Below are 24,601 nucleotides of genomic sequence, written 5' to 3' on the forward strand. Positions count from 1 at the left end.
AGGGTTCCCTTTTCAGGTGAGCTCCCTTTATGGCTATATCTTTCCCACGGGTTTTCTCTATACTTCTCTGTATATCTTCATAGTACCTATGTTATTTTTCTGTATGTGTTTTTCTCCCATTTTTCTTTTATGTGTAGTTGCCAAATGTCTGATTTTTTTCCTGATTTGTTTTTATATCTCCCTACCCAATTTTCTCTTTTATCTTTTTCTTCATTTTTCTTTTATCTTTCCTTCCCCTTCTCAATTTACTTTTTAAGTGACTCTGGTACATTGTTTAGGCATTTTATAATTTTATTATTTATGATGTTTCTAACAATTATGTGTTGCTTATTATTAATATCATTTAAAAATACTCTAAGATTTTATATGTAATACTAAAAAATAAGAACCCTCTAAATTAAATAGTCCCCAGATTTTCTTCTGTCTCTGTTGATTTTCTTTGTGGGATAATGGATTGGTTTTCTTGTTTTATTTTAAAAATTTATTCAATTATTTTTTCTCGCATTAAGAAAATGATGTCATTTTTTTTTTTTTGAGAGAGAGAGAGAGAGAGAGAGAGATATAGTGTACATAGGAGTGTGGGAGGTGGGAAGGGCAGAGGGAGAGGAGAGAGAATCTTAAGCAGGTTCCATGCCCAGCATGGAGCCCAACACAGGGCTACCTCATGATGCTGAGATCATGACCTGACCTGAAATCAAGAGTCAGATGCTTAACTGACTGAGCCACCCAAGTGCCCCTAAAATGATGTCATTTTTAAGTAGTTTTGGCTATCTCAATGATCTAAAATAAATGGTTTATGTGCAGATATATACATATTATGCACAAGGCTTTTTGTATTTGTAAAACAAAATTGTATATTATTATAAGACAAGATTTGGGGTTTTTTTTTCCAAAATCACTGTCTCCTAAAAAAGGAGGTGTATTTGAGTCTTCACAAATATTTTATGTTCTCTAAATTACTTTATTTTTATTTTTTAAGATTTTATTTATTTATTCATGATAGACACACAGAGAGAGAGAGAGAGAGAGGCAGAAGCAGGCTCCATGCAGGGAGCCTGACGGGAGACTCAATCCCAGGACTCCAGAATCACGCCCTGGGCCAAAGGCAGGTGCTAAACCACTGAGCCACCCAGGGATCCTCAGAAATTATTTTTAGTGAGAAAGTGTCAATTGAGTAGAGCACTCAGCTTGAAATAGCCTTAGTGTTTATTTATAATATTTAGAGAAATTATCTGACAGAACTCCTTAAATGAGAAATAAAAGAAATTTAACACAAGTTTATTAAGTATTTCTTGGAATATGAATTGAAACTGATAAGCACTGAATGTTGTTTAATGAGTCTATTGAAGATCACTTTCAAAAGCAACATACATGAAAGGATAAAGAAGATGCAATATATATAAATGCAATGGAATATTGTTCAGCCAAAAAAAAATGAAATCTTGCCATTTGCAATGACATAGGTGGAGCTAGAAAGATTAATGGTAAGTAAGCAAAGTAAGTCAGAGAAAGACAAATACCATATGATTTTACTCATAGGTAAAATTTATTTTTGTTTTAAAGATTTTAATTTTATTTATTCATGAGAGACACACAGAGAGAGGCAGAGACATAGGCAGAGGGAGAAGCTGGCTCCCTGTGGGAGCCCCATGTAGCACTTGATTCCCGGACCAGGATAACGCCCTGAGCCAAAGGCAGATGCTGAAGTATGGGAAACAAACTGATGATTACTAGAGGGGAGGTGGGTGGGAAATGGGGGAAATAAGTGATGGGGATTAAGGAGTACACCAAGGAGGAGCACCAGGTGTTATATGGAAGTGTTGAATTGCTATATTGTATGCTTGAAACTAATACAACATTGTATGTTAACTAATTGGAATTAAAATAAAAACTTTTTTTAAGTGTAGACAGAAGAAAGGACAAAATATGTATATGTAAGATATATACAAAAGAGGAAGAATACATGGGGAAACCCTGGATGGCTGGGGAATCCTTGGATGGCTGAGCAGTTTAGTGCCTGCCTTCGGCCCAGGGTGTGGTCCTGGAGTCCTCGAATCGAGTCCCACATCAGGCTCCCTTCATGGAGCCTGCTTCTATCTCTGCCTATGTCTCTGTGTCTCTCTCTCTGTGACTCTCATGAATAAATAAATAAAATCTTTTTTTAAAAAAAGAGGAAGAATACATTTAATTAATTAAGCAAGGGAGAACACATGACATCTAGAAACTAACTTTGGAAAACAGCGAGGCACTTCTTACAAAACAACAACAAAAGCAACATACATCATGGGAATGCAAATTGCAAGATCCAAATAGTATTTATGTTTGAAGAGCTAGGAACTGGAGGACATATACAAGATGGCTTCAACTTTCCAATATATTCTTTTTTCTAAAGAAAAGAGAGGCATTTCAATCAATTAATCAGTAAAGAATTTGAAGCAGATGTGGGAAAATGTTAAAAAGTGACCAGCTACGCAGTGATAGGAATATTCATCATATTCTCTTTCCTGTGTGCTTAAAATATTTCATAATAAAAAAATTAAGTGTCTATGCTGTACTGATGTTAACAGTGCTACATACCAAGCATCTAAGATTTAAATGAGGGATCCCTGGGTGGCTCAGCTGTTTGGCGCCTGCCTTTGGCCCAGGGCGCGATCCTGGAGTCCCGGGATCGAGTCAGGCTCCCGGCATGGAGCCTGCTTCTCCCTCTCCTGTGTCTCTGCCTCTCTCTCTCTCTATGATAATAAATAAATCTTTAAAAAAAATAAGATTTAAATGAAGATAATTTACCTGGGAAACTAGCAGACAACTCACTGTGACTCTAATGATGAAGATGGCAGGGGAAGAAAATAATTTTCCTTTCCCCTTCTGGTTTCTTGGCTGAGACACCAAGATTAACAAGAGAAAAACAAACCATTTTTATTATGTACACACATATATACCTGTACAAAGATGTGAGACTCAAAGGGCAGCCAGGCAACTGAGCTAAGGAAAGGAAGAGAGGTCCGGGGCTTCAAGCAAAGGAGGAGGGGCAGGAGAATTCATAGGAAGGTGAATGGAGGAAATGCTTGGTAAATGGACGTTGCCTTCCCATGCAGATACATTTCTCCAGTGAAAAAGTTATCTCTGGTAATATAGCTCTTTTCCTGATACAAGCCCTTTTTCTCATTTCTTTTAGGCAGTTAAGGGGGAGGTGAAAAGTTTTACCTCAGCTCAAAATAAAAGCATGTTCTAGGGTGGCTTATTCTGAATCCACTCAAGATAGATGTTAAAAGTTTGGTTTCATGAAATGTGAGATTAGAAAAATAGAAATACTTGAAATCTAATTTTTTTATAGGAAATGATTTCAAATACGTGACTTGCATTTAGGAAAATTAAAATGGTAAGCAAAAAAAAAAAAAAAGAAAGAAAGAAAATTAAAATGGGTTGTTAATTTCCAGCTCAATATACATAAACTTTCATTTTCAAGTTTGGTATTTTATAAAATAGTAAAATATCTTGGTTTGAATATATAACACTGGTTACCTGTAGATACTGTTTAAAAAATGAAAAGACAATTTAGTTGATCTAAAAAAAAATGTTTATTTTACACTATCTACTCTCAAGAGTCCAGAGAACTACAAAGTAAGGGGACAGGGCTGCAAGGTCTTCTAGAAAGAGACAAGCAGAAAACAAGGAAGAAGTACTTACCTTATGTTGACTGGTTGGGGTTTCATATCTGACCATATTTAGAAAGGTCAAAAACCAGGCAATAAGATAGCACCCAGAGTTGGTTTGGTTTGGGGGAATTGACTGACTGGATATATAGTGTTTCTAATCAAGGGGAGTTTTACAGGGACACAAAAGTTATCTAGGTTTTTGTTTTGCTGGATGTGGCACCCTGGGCAATAGCAGCTTCATTTTGGGTCTAGAAATTTATTTCAACAGCACAAATCACTAGACATAATTTGATAGGATGACCTACCCAGCCGTATCAATTGTTTATCTTGTATATTTAGGTTTATTCCTCTAAGCTATTTGTAGGAGGAGCCTAGAAACTGAATTTCTTTCACAAACTTCATGCATTTCTGTTTATTAAACATGGCAAAAGAGTGGAGCTGTAGATGTAATTGCTTCCTGACACCCCTCGGGATGCTGAGGCACTGGTTCCATTCATCCTCATTCTTTATTTAAATAACAGGCTAGTTAAGGATCTTGAAGAGAATTATAGAGTTTTAAGATCTGCTAATGTATTATGGTTTAATAGTATTATAATTCTTTAATAGAACTTTTATAAATGGGCACAGTTTGAGATACAGAGTTTCCAATAAATATAAGAGTTTTCCACTTTTAGGTATAAAAGGAAGAAAGCGTCTCCTGGACCTGATTGCCACATTTCTGGTGCTACAGTTTCTTCGCACCACGTTGGAACATAAGGGAATAGTCTTCAAATCATTGATGAAGTTGGATGATGCTTCCATTTCCAGGTGGCTTTAATTATAGTATTAAGCAACTTGCGTATATTTCTGACCATTTCTTAACTAAATTTTACAAGAAGCTACATGGAATTCTAAGAACAAAGAGAAATTATTCACAAGGAATATCTTGTCTGTACTCTTTGGTCATAGGCAGGGAACAATATTTTTGCCTCTTAGGTTCCATGAAAAACCAGGGCTCAGCATGTTTAAGTATAGCGTACACTGGAATTTGGATCTTTGGTTCCTGGTTTAGTATTCTTTTCAATATGTCATATTGATTCTATGTGCTTTTGGAAAATCCACAATATGATTATTGGGACCAGGCCCGTTGCCAGTAATTGCAGGGCTTGGCACAAGAATATAGATGGAAACCCACATACTGTATGTCTAAGTATTTAAAAGTTATACATCAAACTAGCTAACTGTTAAATAAAACACATTTTAAAGTCCTGCCTTGACACATATAACTTCTTTTGAAGACTAAGTCCAAATTTAGAAATCTGTGACCACTTAAAATTTTGTGCCATAACATGACAGTGTAGAGAGAACCGTTTCTGGGGCCTTTGCTCCTAATTCTTGGGGTGACCTCTGGCACCACAAGAGGCATTGAGGCACACAGGAAGCCTCCCTACTTACAAAAATTCCATCCATACCCCATGCAAATGGTCGCTCTTTATGTGTGTGCATATACACACAATATATGTATATATACATACATATATAATACATAATGTAATAATTAATTACATAATTATTATAATACATAATTATAATTATTATAATATTATATATTATATATTATTAATTATATATAATTATTAATTATTAATATTATATATTATTATAAATTATTATAATTATAATACATAATACATAATATATAATACATTATATACATATAATGTATATGTATATATACATACATATATAATTTGCTCATGATATTTTTAAAAAGAAGAGAAGTAGGAAAATAGCAAAACTAATAAAAAAAATCTATAGGGGGAGGATGTAGAGACAGGTTGGAAACTAGGTTTCTCCTCATATACATTGTTTTATATTTTTGACTTTGAAACCAGGTAAATATTTTGCACAATAAAGACAAGAAACCAGAGAGAAGAGATTGAATATATTAAATTATTCCAGGAACTCCTATCAGTAATGTCTAGAATGTGAGGAAATAAGTGGCAAAAGGAAAAAGAGGGGATGAGTGGAAGCTATAAATTAAAGGACATGTGGCCCCAAGGCAATGTTAGGCCTACTTTGGATTCTGATGACAAAACCCATTTTATTAAAGAGAGAGAGAGAGATTTAAACATTACCTGGAGGGATCCCTGGGTGGCGCAGCGGTTTGGCGCCTGCCTTTGGCCCAGGGCGCGATCCTGGAGACCCGGGATCGAATCCCACGTCGGGCTCCCGGTGCATGGAGCCTGCTTCTCCCTCTGCCTATGTCTCTGCTTCTCTCTCTCTCACTGTGTGCCTATCATAAAATAAATAAAAAAAAATTAAAAAAAAAAAATAAAATAAAAAAATAAACATTACCTGGATATTTTGTGATATTAAAGAATTATTTATATCTGTTTTAAGTCATGTTTAAGAAAAAGTTCTTATCGCTTAGAGATACCTATTTGCAGATGAAATTAAAATAAATAAGCAGATCTGTTTTTACCCTTTCAGAAAGACTGATTAAATTCTCAATTCCTAACAGCATCAAACACAAAACAGGTACTCAGAAAATAATAAATTGAGCATTTTGCTGTATGTAATTTATACTTCCAGTTTTAAGAAAAGCAACACTTTCTCATGAGCTTGCCAAACAACTCTTTGAGAAAGATGGAAATTTATTAAGTGAATATCAAGAAGAATACTTCAAAGAACTAGTAGACAGGACTGACAAGTTAATATTTGACTTAATAGGCACAACCAAAGAGGCACTTCTTCTATTTATGTCTTTTTCAACTGAGACAGAAGGGAAGAGAGGCTTAGGAGACAAGTTGGCCAAAATAAAGCCATTTTGGTTTTTAGGCTGACCCTTAACATAAAAGTCAACAAGTCTTAAAAAGAGTCATAAGATATAAATGATAGAAGACCGCAAGGCCCCACTCCCTCCAGCAGTAAAAGTCATAAAGGCTGGAGGTTGCTTTTGCGGGTAATTCCATGACTCTAAAACAATGGAAAACTAACTACCCAATGTAAATGTTAAATCCAGAGTTAAAGAGTAAGCCCTTCCTTATAGGATTGGCTAATTAAAAAAAAAACAAAAACAAAACAAAACCTTCTAAAACTCTTTGTTGGAAGCAGGAGGGGGGGTGGTCCTTTTCCTCCCCTGGGAAGAGAGACTACTACTTTATCTATGAAGTAGCTCCTTTCTTACTTGTATACTTAACAAATTTTTGTCCCTTTCTCTACATGGCTTGCTCTTGAATTCTCTCTCTCAAAAGGCCAAGAACCCTCTTGGCGAGGGGTGTAAGGCCCTCCATCTTGGCCTGTCTGGCATCACAACTATGATAGCCATTAGAACAAGTATTAATAACTTTGAACTTACTTTTGAATTGCAGTATTATAAAGTATTAAACCAAGATTTTCAAAAATAATGAAGTATATTCCATCACATTGCTTTTACCATATGACTGTTACTATGAGAGCAAAAAGTTTTGTTGGCGCTTTCATAATAGTAATATTTATTCCCTGTTGATTGCATATTTAATTTTAACTTTTCTTTTTGTTTTTATTTTTCTGCTTCATGATAACATATAACATTAATGCACACTAATAGCACATTGAAGGGGGTATATGAACAAAACCTTCATACTAGTATGGGATGGTCAGTCAAAAGCTTAGAGACCAGCTAAAGGAAGACCAATTGAATTAGTGAGAATATTTAAAATGAGTTTTGTTGCTTTCAGTAGTCCATAACTATAAGTAGACTAATGATTACTGGGAAACAGGCCTTTTAAGCACTTTGGACATGCTCACCATTTAGTATGTTTGTGTCATCATGATATTCATTAACATTTATTGATTGCCTGCTCTGTGCCAGGGGTTACTAAAGCCTGTGACATGCATGTATTTTGCTAATCCCCACGACAAACCCCTAGGATCTCATATTATTATTATAATTGAGGAAACTGAGACTTCTAGTCTTGAATGAAAGCTTCATCATAGCCAACATTGTGTGATTTCAGAGTCAGGGTTTGAACCCAGCTTTTAGACATCATACTATACTAATGGCCCTTCCTCAGTTTACAGGGAAAAAAATCAGGAAGATGGAGAGAATTTTCCAAATTTTTAGTTTCCCCCCAAAGAATTTTTTTCACTGTAGTATATGTTACCACTTGCTTGCTAATAAATTCTAGCAGATGACATGATTAATGAGGAAGTAGCTAACTAATAATGAAAAATCTCAGAATTTTTCTGAGTCCTGCATAGACTTTTGAATATTTGACAGTCTTGAATGTTTGACATCATTTTATGCACACAAACTTAAAGTTTTTATGTTATGCACAATTTGGTAGTACATGGTTTCTGATTTGTGTGACAGAATTAACTATATGAAAGTTTTATGGGTGAGTCTTAGGTATTTTGCTAACTGATCAAATTGAGAATTCCTGGTACAGTAAAAAGGAGAGAGAAATAGAAACCTGGTTTGTAAAATAGTATTGAGTTTCTGCTTGAAGAATGGATGGATTTAGATCAAGAAGAATGGAAAGGAGATGACAAAAAACAACAAAAAAAATCATATAAAATCTAGAGAAGGCTTGAGTTGTCCTGGAGGGACCAAGGAAGTCTATGAAGCATTTGGAAGCTGGAAAGTGATGAGCTTAATATATTTTAAAATGTGTTGGATAAGTTAAAATCACTGTGTCAGTCTGATAGAACTTTCCTAAAATGTCAGAGAGAATTGCTTTTTTAAAATATCTTAATTTTTGACAGAATTATTTTGTCTGATATAATGTGCTAGGTTTGGTACCACATTACATTTCCTAGGTAATTATATTCTGATGTTGTTGGAACCATTTATTTTTATTCTAGAACTATCCCCTGGGCTTTTGAAGAAATAAAGAAAGCAAGTGAATGGGTAAGAAGAACTGAAGGACAATATCCATCTATCTGCCAACGGCTTGAGTTGGGTCAAGATTGGGACTCTGCCACTAAACAGCTATTGGGGCACCACTTCTCTTTACAGACTTCTTAATTACAGTCAAGGCTGAATCAACTGAAGTTGTTTTTTAAACATTACTCATGCTTCCATGTACAAAATAATCAGATATCTATAGATACCTATAATGAAGTTTAATTATGATTTTATTCAGTATAGCACTCACTTTAAAATAAACAGAAACAGGGGTGCCTGGGTAGCTCAGTCAGTTAAGTGTCTGCCTTCAGCTCAGGTCATGATCCCAGGATTCTGGAATGGAGCCCCCACATCAGGCTTCCTGCTCAGCAGGGAATCTGCTTCTCCCTCTCCCTCTCCTGCCACCTCGTACTCTCTCTCCTCTTGCTCACTCTATCTCAAATATAAAATCTTTTTAAAAAGTAAAAAATAAAATAATTGATTATTTTAATGAACTAAGAAGTGATAATAAAATTAATATTACAACATTACAGATTTTTTGTGTTTAAAAGTTTTAAGGTGATAAAACTGGCTGGTCCTGGAGCCTCATTTCCTTCTCCTCTTTAAAGACTCTAGTAGAGAATGGCCCAGCTGGACTTAGTAAGCTAGACAGAAACAAGGTCTTGGCTGATGTCAGTGTTCCTGGCGTACAAGCCTGTTTCCTGGGTCCTGAGTCTCCAGACCTTTGCCCTTGTATGCATGCTCCCTGGTGTGGTTCCTAAACTATAGATCCCTTGATACATTTTTTGTCACTTAGAAAAGCTAGGTATCCTAAGTAATTCTTTCATGGATCTATCTAAAATCCTAAAGTCCTCTAGATTTCCTCCTATGTTATCTTGTAGAAGTTTTATAAATTTTGCATTTTATTTATTTTTTTTAAATTTTGCATTTTACATTTTGGTTTATGATCCATTTCATTTTTCATGAAAGCTGTAAGGTCACTTTCCACCTTCCTCCACACTACCACTTCCAGATTACCTCTATATTTATGTAAAAAAAAACCCTGGTTTCATTGAGATTCATTCTTTTGGCTGTCCTCCAATCTGTCCTCATTGCTGTCATTTGCCATGTGCCCAGTTCCTACCCTCATTCACATGGTTCAGGATTTCCCTTTCTACTGCCAGTCCTGCCTTCATCTTGAGTGACTTCCATTAACCTGCCGTGTGACCCTCCTAATTCCCTGGACTAGAACCACAGCTATAATTGAGGGTTGGCAGAATGCCTTGTGATGCACTCAGAGGATGGGAAGTTTGTGAGGAATTACTGTGAGGCCTTCTCCATCTGCCTGTCTCCCTGGGAGGTAGACTTAAGACTATTTCTCATCACCTCCCAGTTCTGAAGCGATGTAAAGCTCAGGAGACAGTTGGAGACTAAAAATCCTAGCTGCATTAAGAATTGACTCCTCAGCAATGAGGTGTCCCACGACACACATCAAAATTATCTAGCTCCTTTGGGGGTGTGGGACAAGGACCAAGGGGAGCTGGCATCTTTGACTACTCTTTCTCTTGCTGTTTATGTAAGTAATAAACCATCTAAATCTAAAATGGCTTGTTATGTCTTTACTGGCTAAATCAATCAGGTCTTGCCCTTGGCCTTGTCTGCTTGTTTGATATAATCACAGAAGGTAAATTCTTTTCTTGTTCTATCAGATTAGAGGATAAAAGATTGATAGTACCTAGTAGCAGAGTGTGTGAAGATAAATAGACTTCCTTATGTTATCACTGGAAACATATACTAGTAAATGTATTTGCAATTTCTCCAAATTTAAATCACTACCCTCCTTGATCTAAACATTTCACTAAAAAAAAAAAACAAAAAACAAAAACATTTCACTAATAGGAATTCCACTTCTAGAAATTCATCTTGCAAAAATATGGACACACACACATGCATATGTTATATATGCACATATATATATTTCAGTTGCAGAATAATATGGAATAGAGTTCATTTAAAAATTATATAAATGGGTGTTTATACATGTATGAGATAAAAGTCTGTCATGTCATATTCCAAACTGGTTACCTTTGAGGAATAGGAACTTTGTTTCTATCCTATATATTTGAATTGGTTAAAAATTTTTACAGTGAATATATATATATATATATATATATATATATATATACTTAAAATTTTTATTTCAAAAATACATAAAAGCCAAGAAAATAGTATAATGAACATAAATCCTGTCATTTAAGAGATTTTGCCAGATTTTTATAAATTGAGAACAGTCTTCTCTTCCCTCTTCTTTTGCTATTGACTTGTTAAAGAAACAAGGTCAGTTGTCCTATAGGATTGTCCCACATTCTGGATTTGTCTGTTTCCATTTTTTCTTTCCCCATATTTCTTGTAAACTGGAAATTTGATCTAAGGTCCTGAATAGATTAAGGATCAATATTTTTATCAACAGGAGCCATATAGTTTGGTTGTTCTTTTAGCAATGCTAACAATGATCAGTGGGTTTTCCAATGTGAAGCTGTGTTTCCCCTACAACCAACAAATAGTCCGTGAAGGGATTCTTTGGCAGCCAATTCCTCATCAGTCTTTCACCTAACAGTTTTGTTGCTGAAATTATTTTCATGAAACATTGTGATTCTCTATCTTTTCTTCTACGATTAACTGAAATTCTTCTGAAAGAATGAGCTTTCCCCATCAACTAATGTTGTTTGATTATAGTATTTTTAAAAACTTACTTCAAGGGACACCTGGGTGGCTCAGTTGGTTAAGCATCTGCCTTTGGCTCAGGTCATGATCCCAGAGTCCTGGGATGGAGCTCTGCGTCCAGTTCCCTGCTCCTTAGGGAGCCTCCTTCTGCCCCTCCCTTTGCCTTCTGCTTCCCCTGCTTGTGTACTGTCAAGTATAAAATATTTTTAAAAATTACTTTAAAAAGATATTTAATTATTAGAATTGTTGCGTATCTTCCTTTATAGGTTAAGAGTCTGTGAAGGGCAGAGGGACTGTTAAGAGACAACAGGCCCAAAATGGAATTATCTGTGCCAAGTCCCACATCAGCAAACCAAGGCTTGATGCACAACCTAACTGCAATTTCAGCCTCTTCTAGGAATAGAATCTTAACCAGTAGTCTGGAATTTCCTGGTAATACTAGTGAGGTAATCCTCCGGATAGACCTCATCCCTCCCCCAAAAGACAGTGAATTGGTCTGAAATAATCCTTTCTTTTGTTTATGATTTCCTTGCCCCACCCCTGTTCTGCTATGAAAAGCCTGTCCTGCATTGCTTTGGAGCTCCTTTCTATTTGCTGGATAGGATGCTACCCCAATTGTTGAATAAAGCCAATAAGATCTTCAGATTTAGTCAGCTGAATTTTAATACCATGTTCTATTGTTGTTTGTATTGTTAATGCTTGGTATAGTCATGTTACACAGGATGCATTTAGTGAGCTAAACAAATAAAGTAAACCCTACTTAAGATCTGATGAGCCTCTCCATGATGTGGGAAACAATGGCAAATGAAAAATTATTAAATTTCCTACTACTTACAGCCCCTTGACAAGTCCTTGAAACAGAGTGACCTTCCTCTAGAGACTCAGCTGCCTCGATGTTGATACATTGCTAAAGGCAAAAGGCAATCTTAGTCCAACTCTCCAAGATCTTGGGAATCTATCTTCCCCAAGCATATGGCCTGTTGATATTCATCTGAAGGTTCTCGTGACTAAGGTTTATTAGACATAATAAATGACCTTTCCCAACAATAGCCAGCCCCCTCAAATCCTGGAAACCTTGCTTCCAAAATTCCTTAGAGACTGAACTCTCTCCCTAACCCCCTCCCAACTTGAAAGTATACAACATGTCACTCCTCATGACCCCGGGACAGCTCTTCCTGCCTACAGGTCCCCTCTGGTGCTTTCATAAAACCACCTTTTTTTTTTTTTTTTTTTAAGATTTTATTTATTCATGAGAGACACAGAGAGAGGCAGGCAGAGACATAGGCAGAGGGAGAAACAGGCTCTTCAAGGGGGGCTCGATGTGGAACTGGATCCTCAGACCAGGATGACGCCCTCAACCGCTCAGCTATCCAGGTGTCCCAATAAAACCACTTCTTTGCACCAAAGACGTCTCAAGAATTTTTTCTTGGCCATTGGCTTAGAATCCTAACGTCTTTCCTACATCATCCAAATGGATCTGCTGGACCATAGATGATTCTTCAGTAAACTTCAGCGTTCATTTAAAAGAGTAAATCTTATAAATTAAGTCCACCATTCAAAGAAACAAACATGAAAAACTCCTTGGGGCACCTGGCTGTCTGTCCGAAGAGCTTGCCATTCTTCATCTCCAGGTCCTGAATTTCAGCCCCAAGTTGGGTATAGATAACTTAAATAAATGACACTTAGCAGATTAAAAAAATTAAAAGCTCGATACCACAATTTCATTTGAATCCAAAGTGAGAAAACTATTTTACCCTTAGGTGGGTTATCATAGCAACTCTGGGTGACTATCTTTGTCAATCATCCGTAAGGTGGACAAAATAATTTTATCACGTCCAGATATTTTCAATGGGGGGGGAAAATCCCTAGAACTTGAAAAACAATTAGTTTTGGCCTGATACTTAAAATGTTTTTCCTATCTGTAAACAATACTAGAATATAACAGCACTGAGTGATGTTTGTATCGTCCACACGCGTTTAACGAATCTCAATCACACCGCAGGTCCGGCCCGCTCCGGTCCCGGCAGAGGTGGGCTGCTGTTCTGGGGAACCTCGCAACTGTCCGTCCCCTCAGGGCGGCCGTCAGGTCCCAGCAGCGGTCGGTTCCCTCAGGCACAGCCGTCAGGCCCCAGCAGCAGTCGGTCCCCTCAGGCGCTTGAGCTCCTTCTCCAAGGCGAATAGCCGCCCTCCGCGGTGCCCCGGTCGCCCCTTCCCCGCCGGGTGAGCCCGCCTCTCTCCCTTTTCTCCGGCGCCCAGACAAGCCCCTCCCTCTCCGCCCATCCCAACCGGCCGTTCCTGCCCTTCCCCCCAGGAGCTCCAGAGCTGCCCTTCCCCGCGCCTCCCCAGCGCCGCAGCTGCCCAGCGCCTCACTCTCACGGCCTATTCGCCCCGCCCTTCCTCCCGGGCGCCCCTCGGCCCGCCCACTCACTTCCCGTAGACTCCGCGGGCTCCAGCGCGCCCGCCTCGACGTGATTGGTGGGTGTGTGTGTCGCTCCAGGGTCCGGAGGCCGCTATTGGCGGGTCTCCCTAGCAGCGTCACGTGGATTCGGGCCAAGCGCGGAGCGCGAAGAACCGCCAGGGTGTGTGTCGCAGCCGCTCTTCGTCGGCGGTTTGCTGGGCTCCGATGATGGCGGCGGCGACGGTCGCCGAGGGAGCGAGCGTGAGTGCGAGTCCTGTCTCAGGTGCCGCCGGCAATGTGGAGTCTCCTGAAGCTGAAGGAGAAGGTGTCGGAGCAGCGGGCGAAGAGAAGGACGCAGCCACAAGAGGCGCGGAGGCAGCCGGAGACAGCGAGGAGGACGGGGAGGATGTATTCGAGGTGGAAAAGATCCTGGACATGAAGACCGAGGGGGTAGGTGTGCGGCGGGGCGGCGGCGCTGGGCGTGCAGGGCGTGCGGTGAGGCGGGAGCGGAGGGGCTTCGGAGGGCGGCCGTGCGTACACGGGGAGCCCTCCGGGAGTTGTGCCCTCGACGTGGGCGGGAAGGAGCAGGACCGCTTGCTCCCCGGCCAGCGTGCGGGTGTTGGGGGCGGACTCCGGCTGTGGCCGCGGGCTCGTGCGGGTTTCGGTAGCGGGGCTCCTTCAGGAACTTTGGCCGGGTTGCGTGGCTGGGGGCGGGAAGCCTCGGAGGGCCGCCAGCTGCCGCAGGATCCGCGGCGGTGTCGGCCTGCCTCCTCGAGAGGGCGGCTGCTCTGCTCCGGGAGGAGACTGTGGGCCGCCTCCCATCCCCGTCCGGGCTGCTTGTCGTCCGTCCAGTGCTCTCCAAAGCTTGGTCCGTTTTCTGCCTTAAAATCCACGGGGATTCCCGTTCATCCCCGGAATCTCGCCCAAGAGGGTGGCGTTTAGAGGCCTTCCAAGTCTGACCGTTGTCTTCCCTCTCACTTTGTTTTTTTTTTTTTTTTTAAATGCTTTTTCCAGTTGTTCAAGTCAAGAGTGTTTTTATTTTATTTATTTTTTTTAAATTTTCATTTATTTATTTATGATAGTCACACAGAGAGACAGAGAGAGAGGCAGAGACACAGGCAGAGGGAGAAGCAGGCTCCATGCACCGGGAGCCCGACGTGGGATTCGATCCCGGGTCTCCAGGATCGCGCCCTGGGCCAAAGGCAGGCGCCAAACCGCTGCGCCACCCAGGGATCCCCCCTCTCACTTTGTTACGGGAGCGCAACCACGCTGTAGTCCTGACTCCTCAGTCATACTGACCCTAGACCCCCCCCCCCCCCCCCCCGGTTCTCCCGCCCCCCAGTCTCAGGTCTCTCTGAGGATCAGTTTCCCTGGGAATCCCTGCGGAGTGAGATCTTCAAGTTTGCCCTCCTAGCAGCGGGTCGGACCTCTGAGCTTTAAAGCATTATTATATACGTGTTTGTCTCTCTGCTACATGGTAGGCTCACTGGTTAAAGGAAATATGATTCTTACTAATTTTTGTATTACTGGTACTCAGAAGATTAAATGACTAAATGAGTCATGGACTGCAGGGTGGGATGAGGAGAGAGGGTGCACAAGTAGGGAGACAGTCTGTGTCAGTAGGTAAGTGTGAGGTGACCAAAGGGCCCGTATGGTGATAGGGTCTCTGTCTTCTTTTTATATTATCTATTATTTTCTGTTTGACTATTTAGCAAACTTTTTTTTCTTCACACGCCGTGTGCTAGATGCAGCATTAGGTACTGAGGATATGGAGATTAATTGTAGCATACACAGTTGCAGACGCTGAAAAATTTGTCGGGAATAAATTGTTGATATCCAATGTATTACTATTATTGCTAGTTGCAATACAGTAGATAGGAACTCTTTTTGGTGTAATTTTTCCAAATATATAACAAAAGTACCTTGAGATGAGAGTAGATCCAATCTTGGGCTGTTTTTTATCTCCTTTATCTGACACAGTGCTTGGCACATAGAAGATATTTAGAAAAATATTTGGTTAGGAAAGTAATATCTTTAAAGTTAAGGTGATTCGCCTGTAAGTATAATTTTTATATTTTTAAAAATTTATTTAATTCCACTATAGTTAATATTCCTGGTCCCAAACAATTGTAGGAAATGTACATATTCTAGTCAAAAGCAGATGAAACTAAGAAGCTTAAATGTTGAAGACAGTAAACGATGTAAAGTTAGGTGAAAAATCTAGTTCTCAGTGCATTGTATTTTTAGGTGCTCTTGAGAATGATGTATAAGATGAAAAGTATTAGCTCAGCAGAACAGGACTACACTGGTTACTTTTTAAGTACTGCTAAGGGAGCCAGCCAATTGAAAACCTTAAGGGTCCTGGTAGCTGTTTGTTTGGCTTCCTTAAGGTCTATGGTATTTCTGTTCATAAGCCATCAGACTGGTATTCTGTTACTAAAACTGTCATGATGATGAGTGATGGCTTGGAGGAATGGCATTAATGCTACATTTATATATTGGCCATGTTCTTTATTTCATTTTATTGCTAAATGTAATTTTTTGTGTGTTTTCAGAACAGTTAAATTAATCTGACAGATCTTGGGGTTTTGAAGCCAAAAGCTGGCACTTTTTAATATTTATGGGAATTTGACTTGATTTTTTTAAGTGTATGAATATTTTAATTATATAACTTAGTAAATTATCATAAAGCCAACACCTGTATAACCTCCACCTAAGTCAGGAAATATTAGACTGCTAGCCCTAGAAACCTCTTTTGAATCCCATTACCGTTCAGTATTCTCTTCCATCCCCCGAAATCACTGTCCTGAATTATTATATGGTAATACCTTTCTTGCTTTTGTGATTTTTCCACTTAAGGATACCTTCCTTGATACTTGAGTTTAGTTTTACCTGACTTTTTGAGGGGGCACTTGAGTGGTTCAATCAGTTAAGCATCCTACTAGTGATTCAGCTTGGGTCATAATGTCATGGTTTGTGATGTCATGGTTTGTGAGATCGAGACTCACATCAGGCTCCACACAGGGCATGGAGCCTGCTTAAGATTCTCTCTCTTCTTCTCCCTCTGCCCTTCCCCCCTCTTTTTTTTTTTTTTAATTATTCATGAGAGACACACAGAGAGAGGGAGAGACACAGGCAGAGGGAGAAGCAGGCTCCATGCAGGGAGCCCATTGTGGGACTCAATCCCCGGACTCCAGGATCATGCCCTGGAGACGCTCAACCGCTGAGCCACCCAGGCATCCCCTGCCCCCTTAAAAAAAAACAAAACAAAAAAAAAACAAAACAAAAAAAAGGTTTTTGTTTTTTTAGATAAGCTCCACATTCAGTGTGGGGCTTAGACTTAAAATCCCTGAGATCAAGAGTCTCATGTTCTATCAAAGGAGCTCTCCAGGCCCCCTCAAATTATATACCTCTGATCTTAATTTAGCTATAGCTCATAAATTATGTTTATACTGTGTTTTTATTCAGATAAAAATATTTTCCAATTTCCATAAATTATGTGCAAATATATTGCCTAATTTCCAAACACTTGAGAGTTATTAATAAATATTTCATGTCCTTTAAAAGAATTATTTTAACTGACATGTATTTATATATTGTTTAACACTGAGTATTTGTTTAACTAATTGGGTTATTTAAGACCTAATGTTGCCAACAAGCAAATCAGCTGTTACTTAGGAATTTGAAACTGGAAATATGGGAAACTAATTTGGGAATAATTTGCACACATTTGCACACATGAATAATAAGCACACATCTCAATTTCATATTCCAAATATTATTGATTATTATAACTGGCATTTTTTATGGTATGTTCTTGTCAATTTTAAGGCAACACTAAAGCCTGGAGTGGCTCAGTCAGTTAAGCATCTGCCTTCAAGTCCGGTCATGATCCCAGGGTCCTGGGAATGAGCTCCAAGTTGGGCTCCCTGCTCAACGGGGAGTCTGCTTCTCCTTGCCCCCACACTGTTCTCTATCTCTCGCTCTCTCTCAAATAATAAAATATTTTTAAAAATATTTTATTCTTTCTTTGGCTGAATAATATGCCGTTGCATATATATATATATATATACACACACATGTATATGTGTTTCATATCTTCTTTATCCGTTCATCAATCAGAGGATACAGACTGCTTCCATATCTTGCTATTATAAATAATGCTATGAACATCAGGATGCATACATCCTTTTGAATTAGTATTCTTGTATTCTTTGGGTAAACCCCCTGTAGTATGATTGCTAGATCATAAGGTAGTTCTGTTTTTAACCTGCCATTAGGCTTATGTATAGTCTCCTCTGCATATGGCAGTTTATATTAAGTTGATGGTCATTTAAGGTAAAACCCATTCTTTTCTCCTCCCCTGGTTTCTAGGTATATGTTAATATATTTTTTCCTTTTTCTAAAATTTAAATTCAATTTGCCAACTGTTAGTATATTTTATATTCTTTGTGTGTGCATGTGTATGTCGGTGTGGGTTCCCTGGCTGATTTTTTACAGAAATAGTCATTTTTATTCCTTTTGTATTTCATACCTATATACTGTGACTTTTGGTCTCCTTTCTACTTCAGGAGTCCCTTTTTAGATTTCTTGCAGTGGTCACAGGGGTCACAGACTCCTTTATTTATTTATATATTTTTTAAAAGATTTTATTGATTTATTCATGAGAGACAGAGAGAGGCAGAGACACAGACAGGAGAAGTAGGCTCCAAAAGGGAAGTGTGATATCCCGGGACTCTGGGACCACACCCTGAGCCAAAGGCAAAAGATTCAACTGCTGAGCCACCCAGGCATCCCTATTTTGTTTGTCTGGGAAACTCTGTCTCTCTTTCTATTCTGAATGATAGCCTTGCTGGATATTGTATTCTTGGCTGCAGATTTTTCCCATTCAGCACACTGAATATATCATGCAGATTTTTCCCATTCAGCACACTGAATATATCATGCCACTCTCTTCTGGCTTGCCAAGTTTCAGCCAAAAAATCTGTAATCTTATGGGCTTTCCCTTGTAACTTACTGATGACTTTTGTTTTGCTGTTTTTATGATTTTTTCTTTATCACTATATTTTGTAGATTTAATTACAACTTGTCTTGGTGTGCATCTGCTTTGTTGATTTTGTTTGGAGTTCTCGATGCCTCCTGGATCTGGATATCGGTTTCCTTCCTCAATTTAGGGAAGTTTTCAGATATTATTTCATTAAATAAAATTTTCTGGCCCCTTTTTTTCTCTCTTGTTTGGGACTCCTATAATATGAATGTTGATTGATGGAGTAACTAAGTTCCCTAAGTCTGTTCTTTTGTGTAATTGTTTCTTTTGTTCAGCTGATTACTCTCCATTACTCTGTCTTCTTGGTCACTAATTCATTTCTCTGCTCTTCCGTGCTGTATTCATTCCATCAAGTGTGTTTCTCATTTCTTTTATTGAGCCCTTTATCTCTGCTGTGTTATTCCTTATCTCTATGTTAAGGGTATCACTCATGTTTTCCACTCTTTTCTCAACTCTAGTGAGTATCCTTACAATCATTGCTTTAAATTCTCCATCAAGCATGTTACTTATATATGTTTTGCTTTAGATCTCTGGCTGTGGCCTTGTCCTGTTCTTTCATTTGGGATGAGTTTCTCTGTCTCATTTTGTCTGCCTCTCTGTTTCTGTTAAGAAAGTCAGCTGTGTCTTCTGCTCTTGAAAGTAGTGAGTTTATGAAGAGGAGGTCCTGGTATGCCCTGCCATACAGTGTTCTCTGTTCACAGAACCTGGCACTTAGAGTATCCTGTGTGTGTTGTTTACACGTTGCTGTTGTGTCTGTGTCACTGTTCCTCTCAATGTAGTCATTTGTACTGACTCTGCCTCTTGTGGGCTATGCTTGCTGTCTGTGGTGTTAGTGGGACCCAGGCAGGCCAGCTCTGAAGGGGCGTGTACTTCAGGGAACTTTGGAGCAGGGCAGGGTTGTGAGCAAAATTTCATTTGGGCCGCTAGTCCTGTGCTAGATCCCCTGAAGCATTGAGGCAGCTGGAGGCTGTGCCCTGGAGTGGCAGGGGGTGCAAGGTTGCGCATCTTGCATGAGGATGACTGGGTATGGCTGAGCCCAGCACATGATTGTGGGTGGGGGTGTTTGGGCGGGGTGCACATGGCACTAACAAAATCCCCTTGAACGCAAGGCTTAGCAGGCTTGGAGTGGGTGACTCCTGAGGAGAACTCATGGGCATGGCATACTGCTAGCGGGTCAGGTAGCAAGTGTCTGTGCAGCTCCCCTTCTTACAGGTGACTCTGTGTTTATGCTGGTGGGCTAGGGAGGAAAATGGCACATGCAAGCTCTTTTGTTTTCAGAGAGGTCCCCCCAATGTGGTCTGAAATCAGAATGAACAAATCTGCTTCCCATTTCCCCCTGGTATTCCATAAACTGCTGGGTTTGTTTGTTTTTTAAGATTTTATTTATTTATTCATGAGAGACACGGGCGGGGGGGGGGGGGGCGAGGACACAGGCAGAGGGAGAAGCAGGCTCCATGCAGGGAGCCTGACGTGGGACTGGATCCTGGGTCTCCAGGATCATGCCCTGGGCTGAAGGCAGCACTAAACCGCTGAGCCCCTGGGTTGCCCTAAACTGCTGTTTTTATGTTGCCTCTTCACACACTGTTGTCTCTTTAAGGGCAGCAACCCACCTATCACTTACCCTATCGCTCACTGGTGGCCAGTGCAGCGTTAGTCAGCTGACTTTTAAAGCTCTGGGCTCCAAGCCCCACTGGTTTTACAAGCTCACAGAATTCAGCTCCTTTGAGTTTGTTTGTTTGTTTGTTTGTTTGTTCCTCTGGTTTTTAAAGCCAAACGTTATGGGGTCTTCTCCATGTGAGATACCTGGTTCGAGGACCTGTTTCTCTGCCCTCTTCACACACATCCCTCCCTCCAGCTGATAGCCTCTCTCCACCTTTCTGACCTTCCAAACCTTTCAGATGCAGCCTTTTCTCTATATTTAATTGTGAAGTTTGTTCTGCCAGTCTTCAGATCACGCTCCAATTTATTGACTTGGATGTGGAGGATATCTAGTAGTAAATGTGGGCCAGGGTGGACTCAGGGTCCTCTTACTCCACCATCTTCCTAAGCTCCTACCAAAAAAGGAATTAAGAAAACAATTCCAAGGGCACCTGGGTGGCTCAGTCAGCTAAGTGCCAACTCTTGGTTTTAGCTTAGGTCATGATCTCTTGGGTCCTGGGATTGAGCTCCCTCCCCCTTTGACTTCAGGGCTCCGTGGGGAATCTGCTTGATTCTTTGCCTCTGCCCCTCCTCTAACACATACCTGTGTGCAATTCTGTTTATAACAGCATCTAAAAAAATAAAATACTTTTTTTTTTTTTTTTTAAGATTTTATTGAGAAAGCATGAGAGTAAGGGGGAGAAGCAGACTGCCACTGAGCAGGGAGCCGGACAGGGTTCTATCCCAGGATCCTGAGATCACGACCCCAGCTGAAGGTAGATGCTCAACTGACTGAGCCACCCAGGGACCCCTGAAAGAATAAAGTACTTAGGAATAAATTTAATCTACAGAATAAATGACTTGCAAACTTACTACAAAGCTGAGTGATTAAAACAGTATGGTACTGGTATATGGATAGACATAGAAAATCCAAAAATGAACCTATATTTCTATGGCCTATTGATTTTTCATAAGGGTATCAAGTGCAGTCAATAGGGAAGCAAATTGTGCTGAAATAGCTCGATTTCCACATGCAAAAAGGGGAGGTTGGACCTACCTCACGCCATATACAAAAATTAACTCAAAATGAATTTAAAGAGAAACCTAAATTTAAGAGGTAAAACTATATAAAATTATTAGAAGAAAACGTAGGGGTAAATCTTCAAGACCTTGGGTTTGACAATGCATTGGACGTAACTCCAAAAACACAAACAGGAAAAAATAGGTAAAAGGACTTCATCAAAATTAAAAATATTTTGTGCATCAAAAAAAGTATCAACATAGGGAAAAGGCAACCCATAGAACTGAAAAGAATATTTGCAAATCACCTCTGACAAGGGATTAATATCCACAGTATATAAACAACAGCTACAATTCAAAAATAAGACCAAAAAAGTAAAAACAAACAAGACTGTCTACTTAAAAATGGACAAAGGAACATTTTTCCAATGATACACAAATGACCAATAAGCACACGAAAAGATGCTCAACATCCTTAGGGAAATGCAAATCAAAACCATGAGATATACTACCTCACACCAGTTACTAGGTGGCTGTAATAAAAACATGGAAAACAAGTGTTTGTGAGAATGTGGAGAAATTAGATCATTCTTACACTGGTGGTGGGAATGTAAAATAGTATAGCTGCTGTGGAAAACAGTTTGGCTATTCTTCAAAAAATTAAACAGAATTACCTCATGGCCCAGTAATTCCACTCCTGGGTATACACCCAAAAGAACTGAAAGTAGGAACTCAAACAGGTATTTGTTTAACCATGTCCAGTAATGTATTGTTCACAATAGCCAATAACTGGAAACAACCTAACTGTCCATCAACAGATGAATGGTTAAACAAAATGTGGTGTAAGCATACAATGAAATACTATTCAATCTTAAAAAGGAGGGAACTTCTTATACATTCTGTAGCAGGGATAAACCCTGAAAACATTGGGGTAGGTGAAATAAGCCAGAAACAGAAAGACATTTATTGTATGATTTCATTTACATGAAGTACCTAGAATAAGTAAATTCATAAAGACAGAAAATAGAATGATGGATACCAGGGCTTCAGGGGAAGGGGACTTACTGTTTAATAGAGACCGCTTCAATTTGGAAAGATGAAAAAGTTCTAGAGATGGATAGTGGTGACAACTGTATCTGTGAATGTACTTAATACCATTTGTTTCTATGAATTTACCCTTAAAATGATTATAATGGCAAAATTTAAGATATATGTATACCAAAAACATATGTAAAACTACAATAAACAAGATTTTAAAATTATCTATAGTGTCTTTTGCCTATTTTCTCATTCATGTATAAGATTTTTTTTTTTAAAGATTGTATTTATTTGTTCATAAGAGACACAGAAAGAGGCAGAGACCTAGGCAGAGGGAGGAGAAACAGGCTCCATGCAGGGAGCCTGATGTTTGACTCCATCCCGGAGCTCCAAGATCACACCCTGAGCCGAAGGCAGACGCTTAACCGCTGAGCCACCAAGGTGTCCCAAGAATTTTTCTTTTTAATGTTTCATGACTATCAAATCTTTATCATATATATTCCAAATTTTTGCTTCTCCGGATTTCTGGTTTATCATTTCTGCTCAATACCCAATCTGACTGAGAAGAATATATGAAATAGTTTTCTACATGAACTGCAGAGCACCATTCTAGCTTACACTTAACACTTACCTGATTTTATTCATACAACCACCGAGGCAATAAGCTTTCCAAACCAAAGCCAAGTGCTACTCCCTCACCTTTTACTCTTCAACATGCTTACACTGCCTTTCCCACATGTAGGATGATGCCTACATCCTGCCATCAGCAGGATGTTGGATGGAAACTAAGAAGTAATGGGAAAAGAGTACACTTAGATTCTTAAGTTTTAAAGATAATCCTGAAAATCCTCATGATTTTAACATCATAACTAAGTCTAAGTTGATAGACTTTTATGGTTCAGTTAAATAACAGGGTGAAGTGACAGTGCTTATATCAACTAAGAGTATATGTACATTTTTTAAGCAAAATAGTATGCAAAAACAAAACCATTATATATAACTTAGTGCTTCTGTGAAGGTATAGTTAAAACTGAAGATAAAGGTGAGACAGCCTGGTTTAAGAGGCCTGTATGAGCGAAGGGGAAAGAAAAGAAATCTTAGTCAAAAAAAAAAAAAAAAAAAGAAATCTTAGTCAATAGTATGCAGAACTGCCTTTAAAAAGCATTTTTGCTTAGTCTTGGTAAAAATACAATAATGGTGTATTGAATAAAATGATCCTAATTTGTGGGCCACGTTTTTTAAGTAGGCTCCACTCTTAATGTAGGGCTTGAACTCATGATCCTCAGATTAAGAGTCGCATACTGTTCCGACTGAGCTAGCCAGGTACCTCTGGGCCACATTATTTTTATGTGTGCATAAAAACAGTAGTACAGGGGAGGCCTGGGTGGCTCAGCGGTTAAGCATCTGCCTTCAGCTCAGGGCATGATCCTGGAGTCCCGGGATCAAGTTCCACATCAGGCTCCCTGCATAGAGCTTGCTTCTCCCTCTGTCTCTCTCTGTGTCTGTCATGAATAAATAAAATAAAAAATAACAAACAGGAGTACATCTGTTACTTAGGATAGCTTTTTTTTTTTTAATTTAAAACCAATTAACAGGGGATCCCTGGGTGGCGCAGCGGTTTAGCGCCTGCCTTTGGCCCAGGGCGCGATCCTGGAGACCCGGGATCGAATCCCACGTTGGGCTCCTGGTGCATGGAGCCTCCTTCTCCCTCTGCCTGTGTCTCTGCCTCTCTCTCTCTCTCTCTCTCTCTCTCTGTGTGACTATCATAAATTTTAAAAATAATAATAATAAAAAATAAAAATAAAACCAATTAACAAAAAAATAACAAAAAAAAAAATAAAACCAATTAACATATATTGTATTATTAGTTTTAGAGGTAAAATTTAGTGATTCATCAGTTGCATATAACACCCAGTGTTCATTTACATCAGGTGTCCTCCTTAATGCCCATCACCCAGTTACTCCATCCCCCCACCCCTCAATGTAGCTTTTAAAAAGTCTTATTTACTTTAAAATGAGACAGGAAAATATATATATATATACACATATGTGTATATATATATATACACATATATATAAATAAAGATAAAAGACAACGGGGATATATATGAAGGTATATATGGGAGATTGTATATAATTCTTCTATCTTTTCTGACAATGAAAAACAGTAAAAACTAGTAAACATTTACTTCTACATTGAACACAGTTATAAATTTACTGCTAATTATCAA

General features: G+C 39.1%; 2 protein-coding genes across 3 annotated transcripts in view; both read left to right on the forward strand.

Annotated features, from left to right (window-relative positions):
• The window catches only part of PARP4 (poly(ADP-ribose) polymerase family member 4), a 106,272-nt gene extending 97,403 nt beyond the window's left edge, over positions 1 to 8,869 (forward strand). The window contains exons 33-34 of the mRNA XM_041765436.1: positions 4,331 to 4,463; positions 8,484 to 8,869. Coding sequence (XP_041621370.1) covers positions 4,331 to 4,463; positions 8,484 to 8,646 — 296 coding nt within the window. The 3' untranslated portion in view covers positions 8,647 to 8,869. The remainder of the gene's footprint in view (positions 1 to 4,330; positions 4,464 to 8,483) is intronic.
• A 4,813-nt stretch (positions 8,870 to 13,682) lies between these two features.
• The window catches only part of MPHOSPH8 (M-phase phosphoprotein 8), a 51,152-nt gene continuing 40,233 nt past the window's right edge, over positions 13,683 to 24,601 (forward strand). For both annotated transcript variants that reach the window (XM_041765667.1, XM_041765668.1), the window contains exon 1: positions 13,683 to 14,077. In XM_041765667.1, the coding sequence (XP_041621601.1) occupies positions 13,853 to 14,077 (225 nt within the window). In that variant the 5' untranslated portion in view covers positions 13,683 to 13,852. The remainder of the gene's footprint in view (positions 14,078 to 24,601) is intronic.

This window comes from Vulpes lagopus, chromosome 8 (assembly GCF_018345385.1).
Source record: "Vulpes lagopus strain Blue_001 chromosome 8, ASM1834538v1, whole genome shotgun sequence".
Classification (NCBI taxonomy): Eukaryota; Metazoa; Chordata; class Mammalia; order Carnivora; family Canidae; genus Vulpes; species Vulpes lagopus.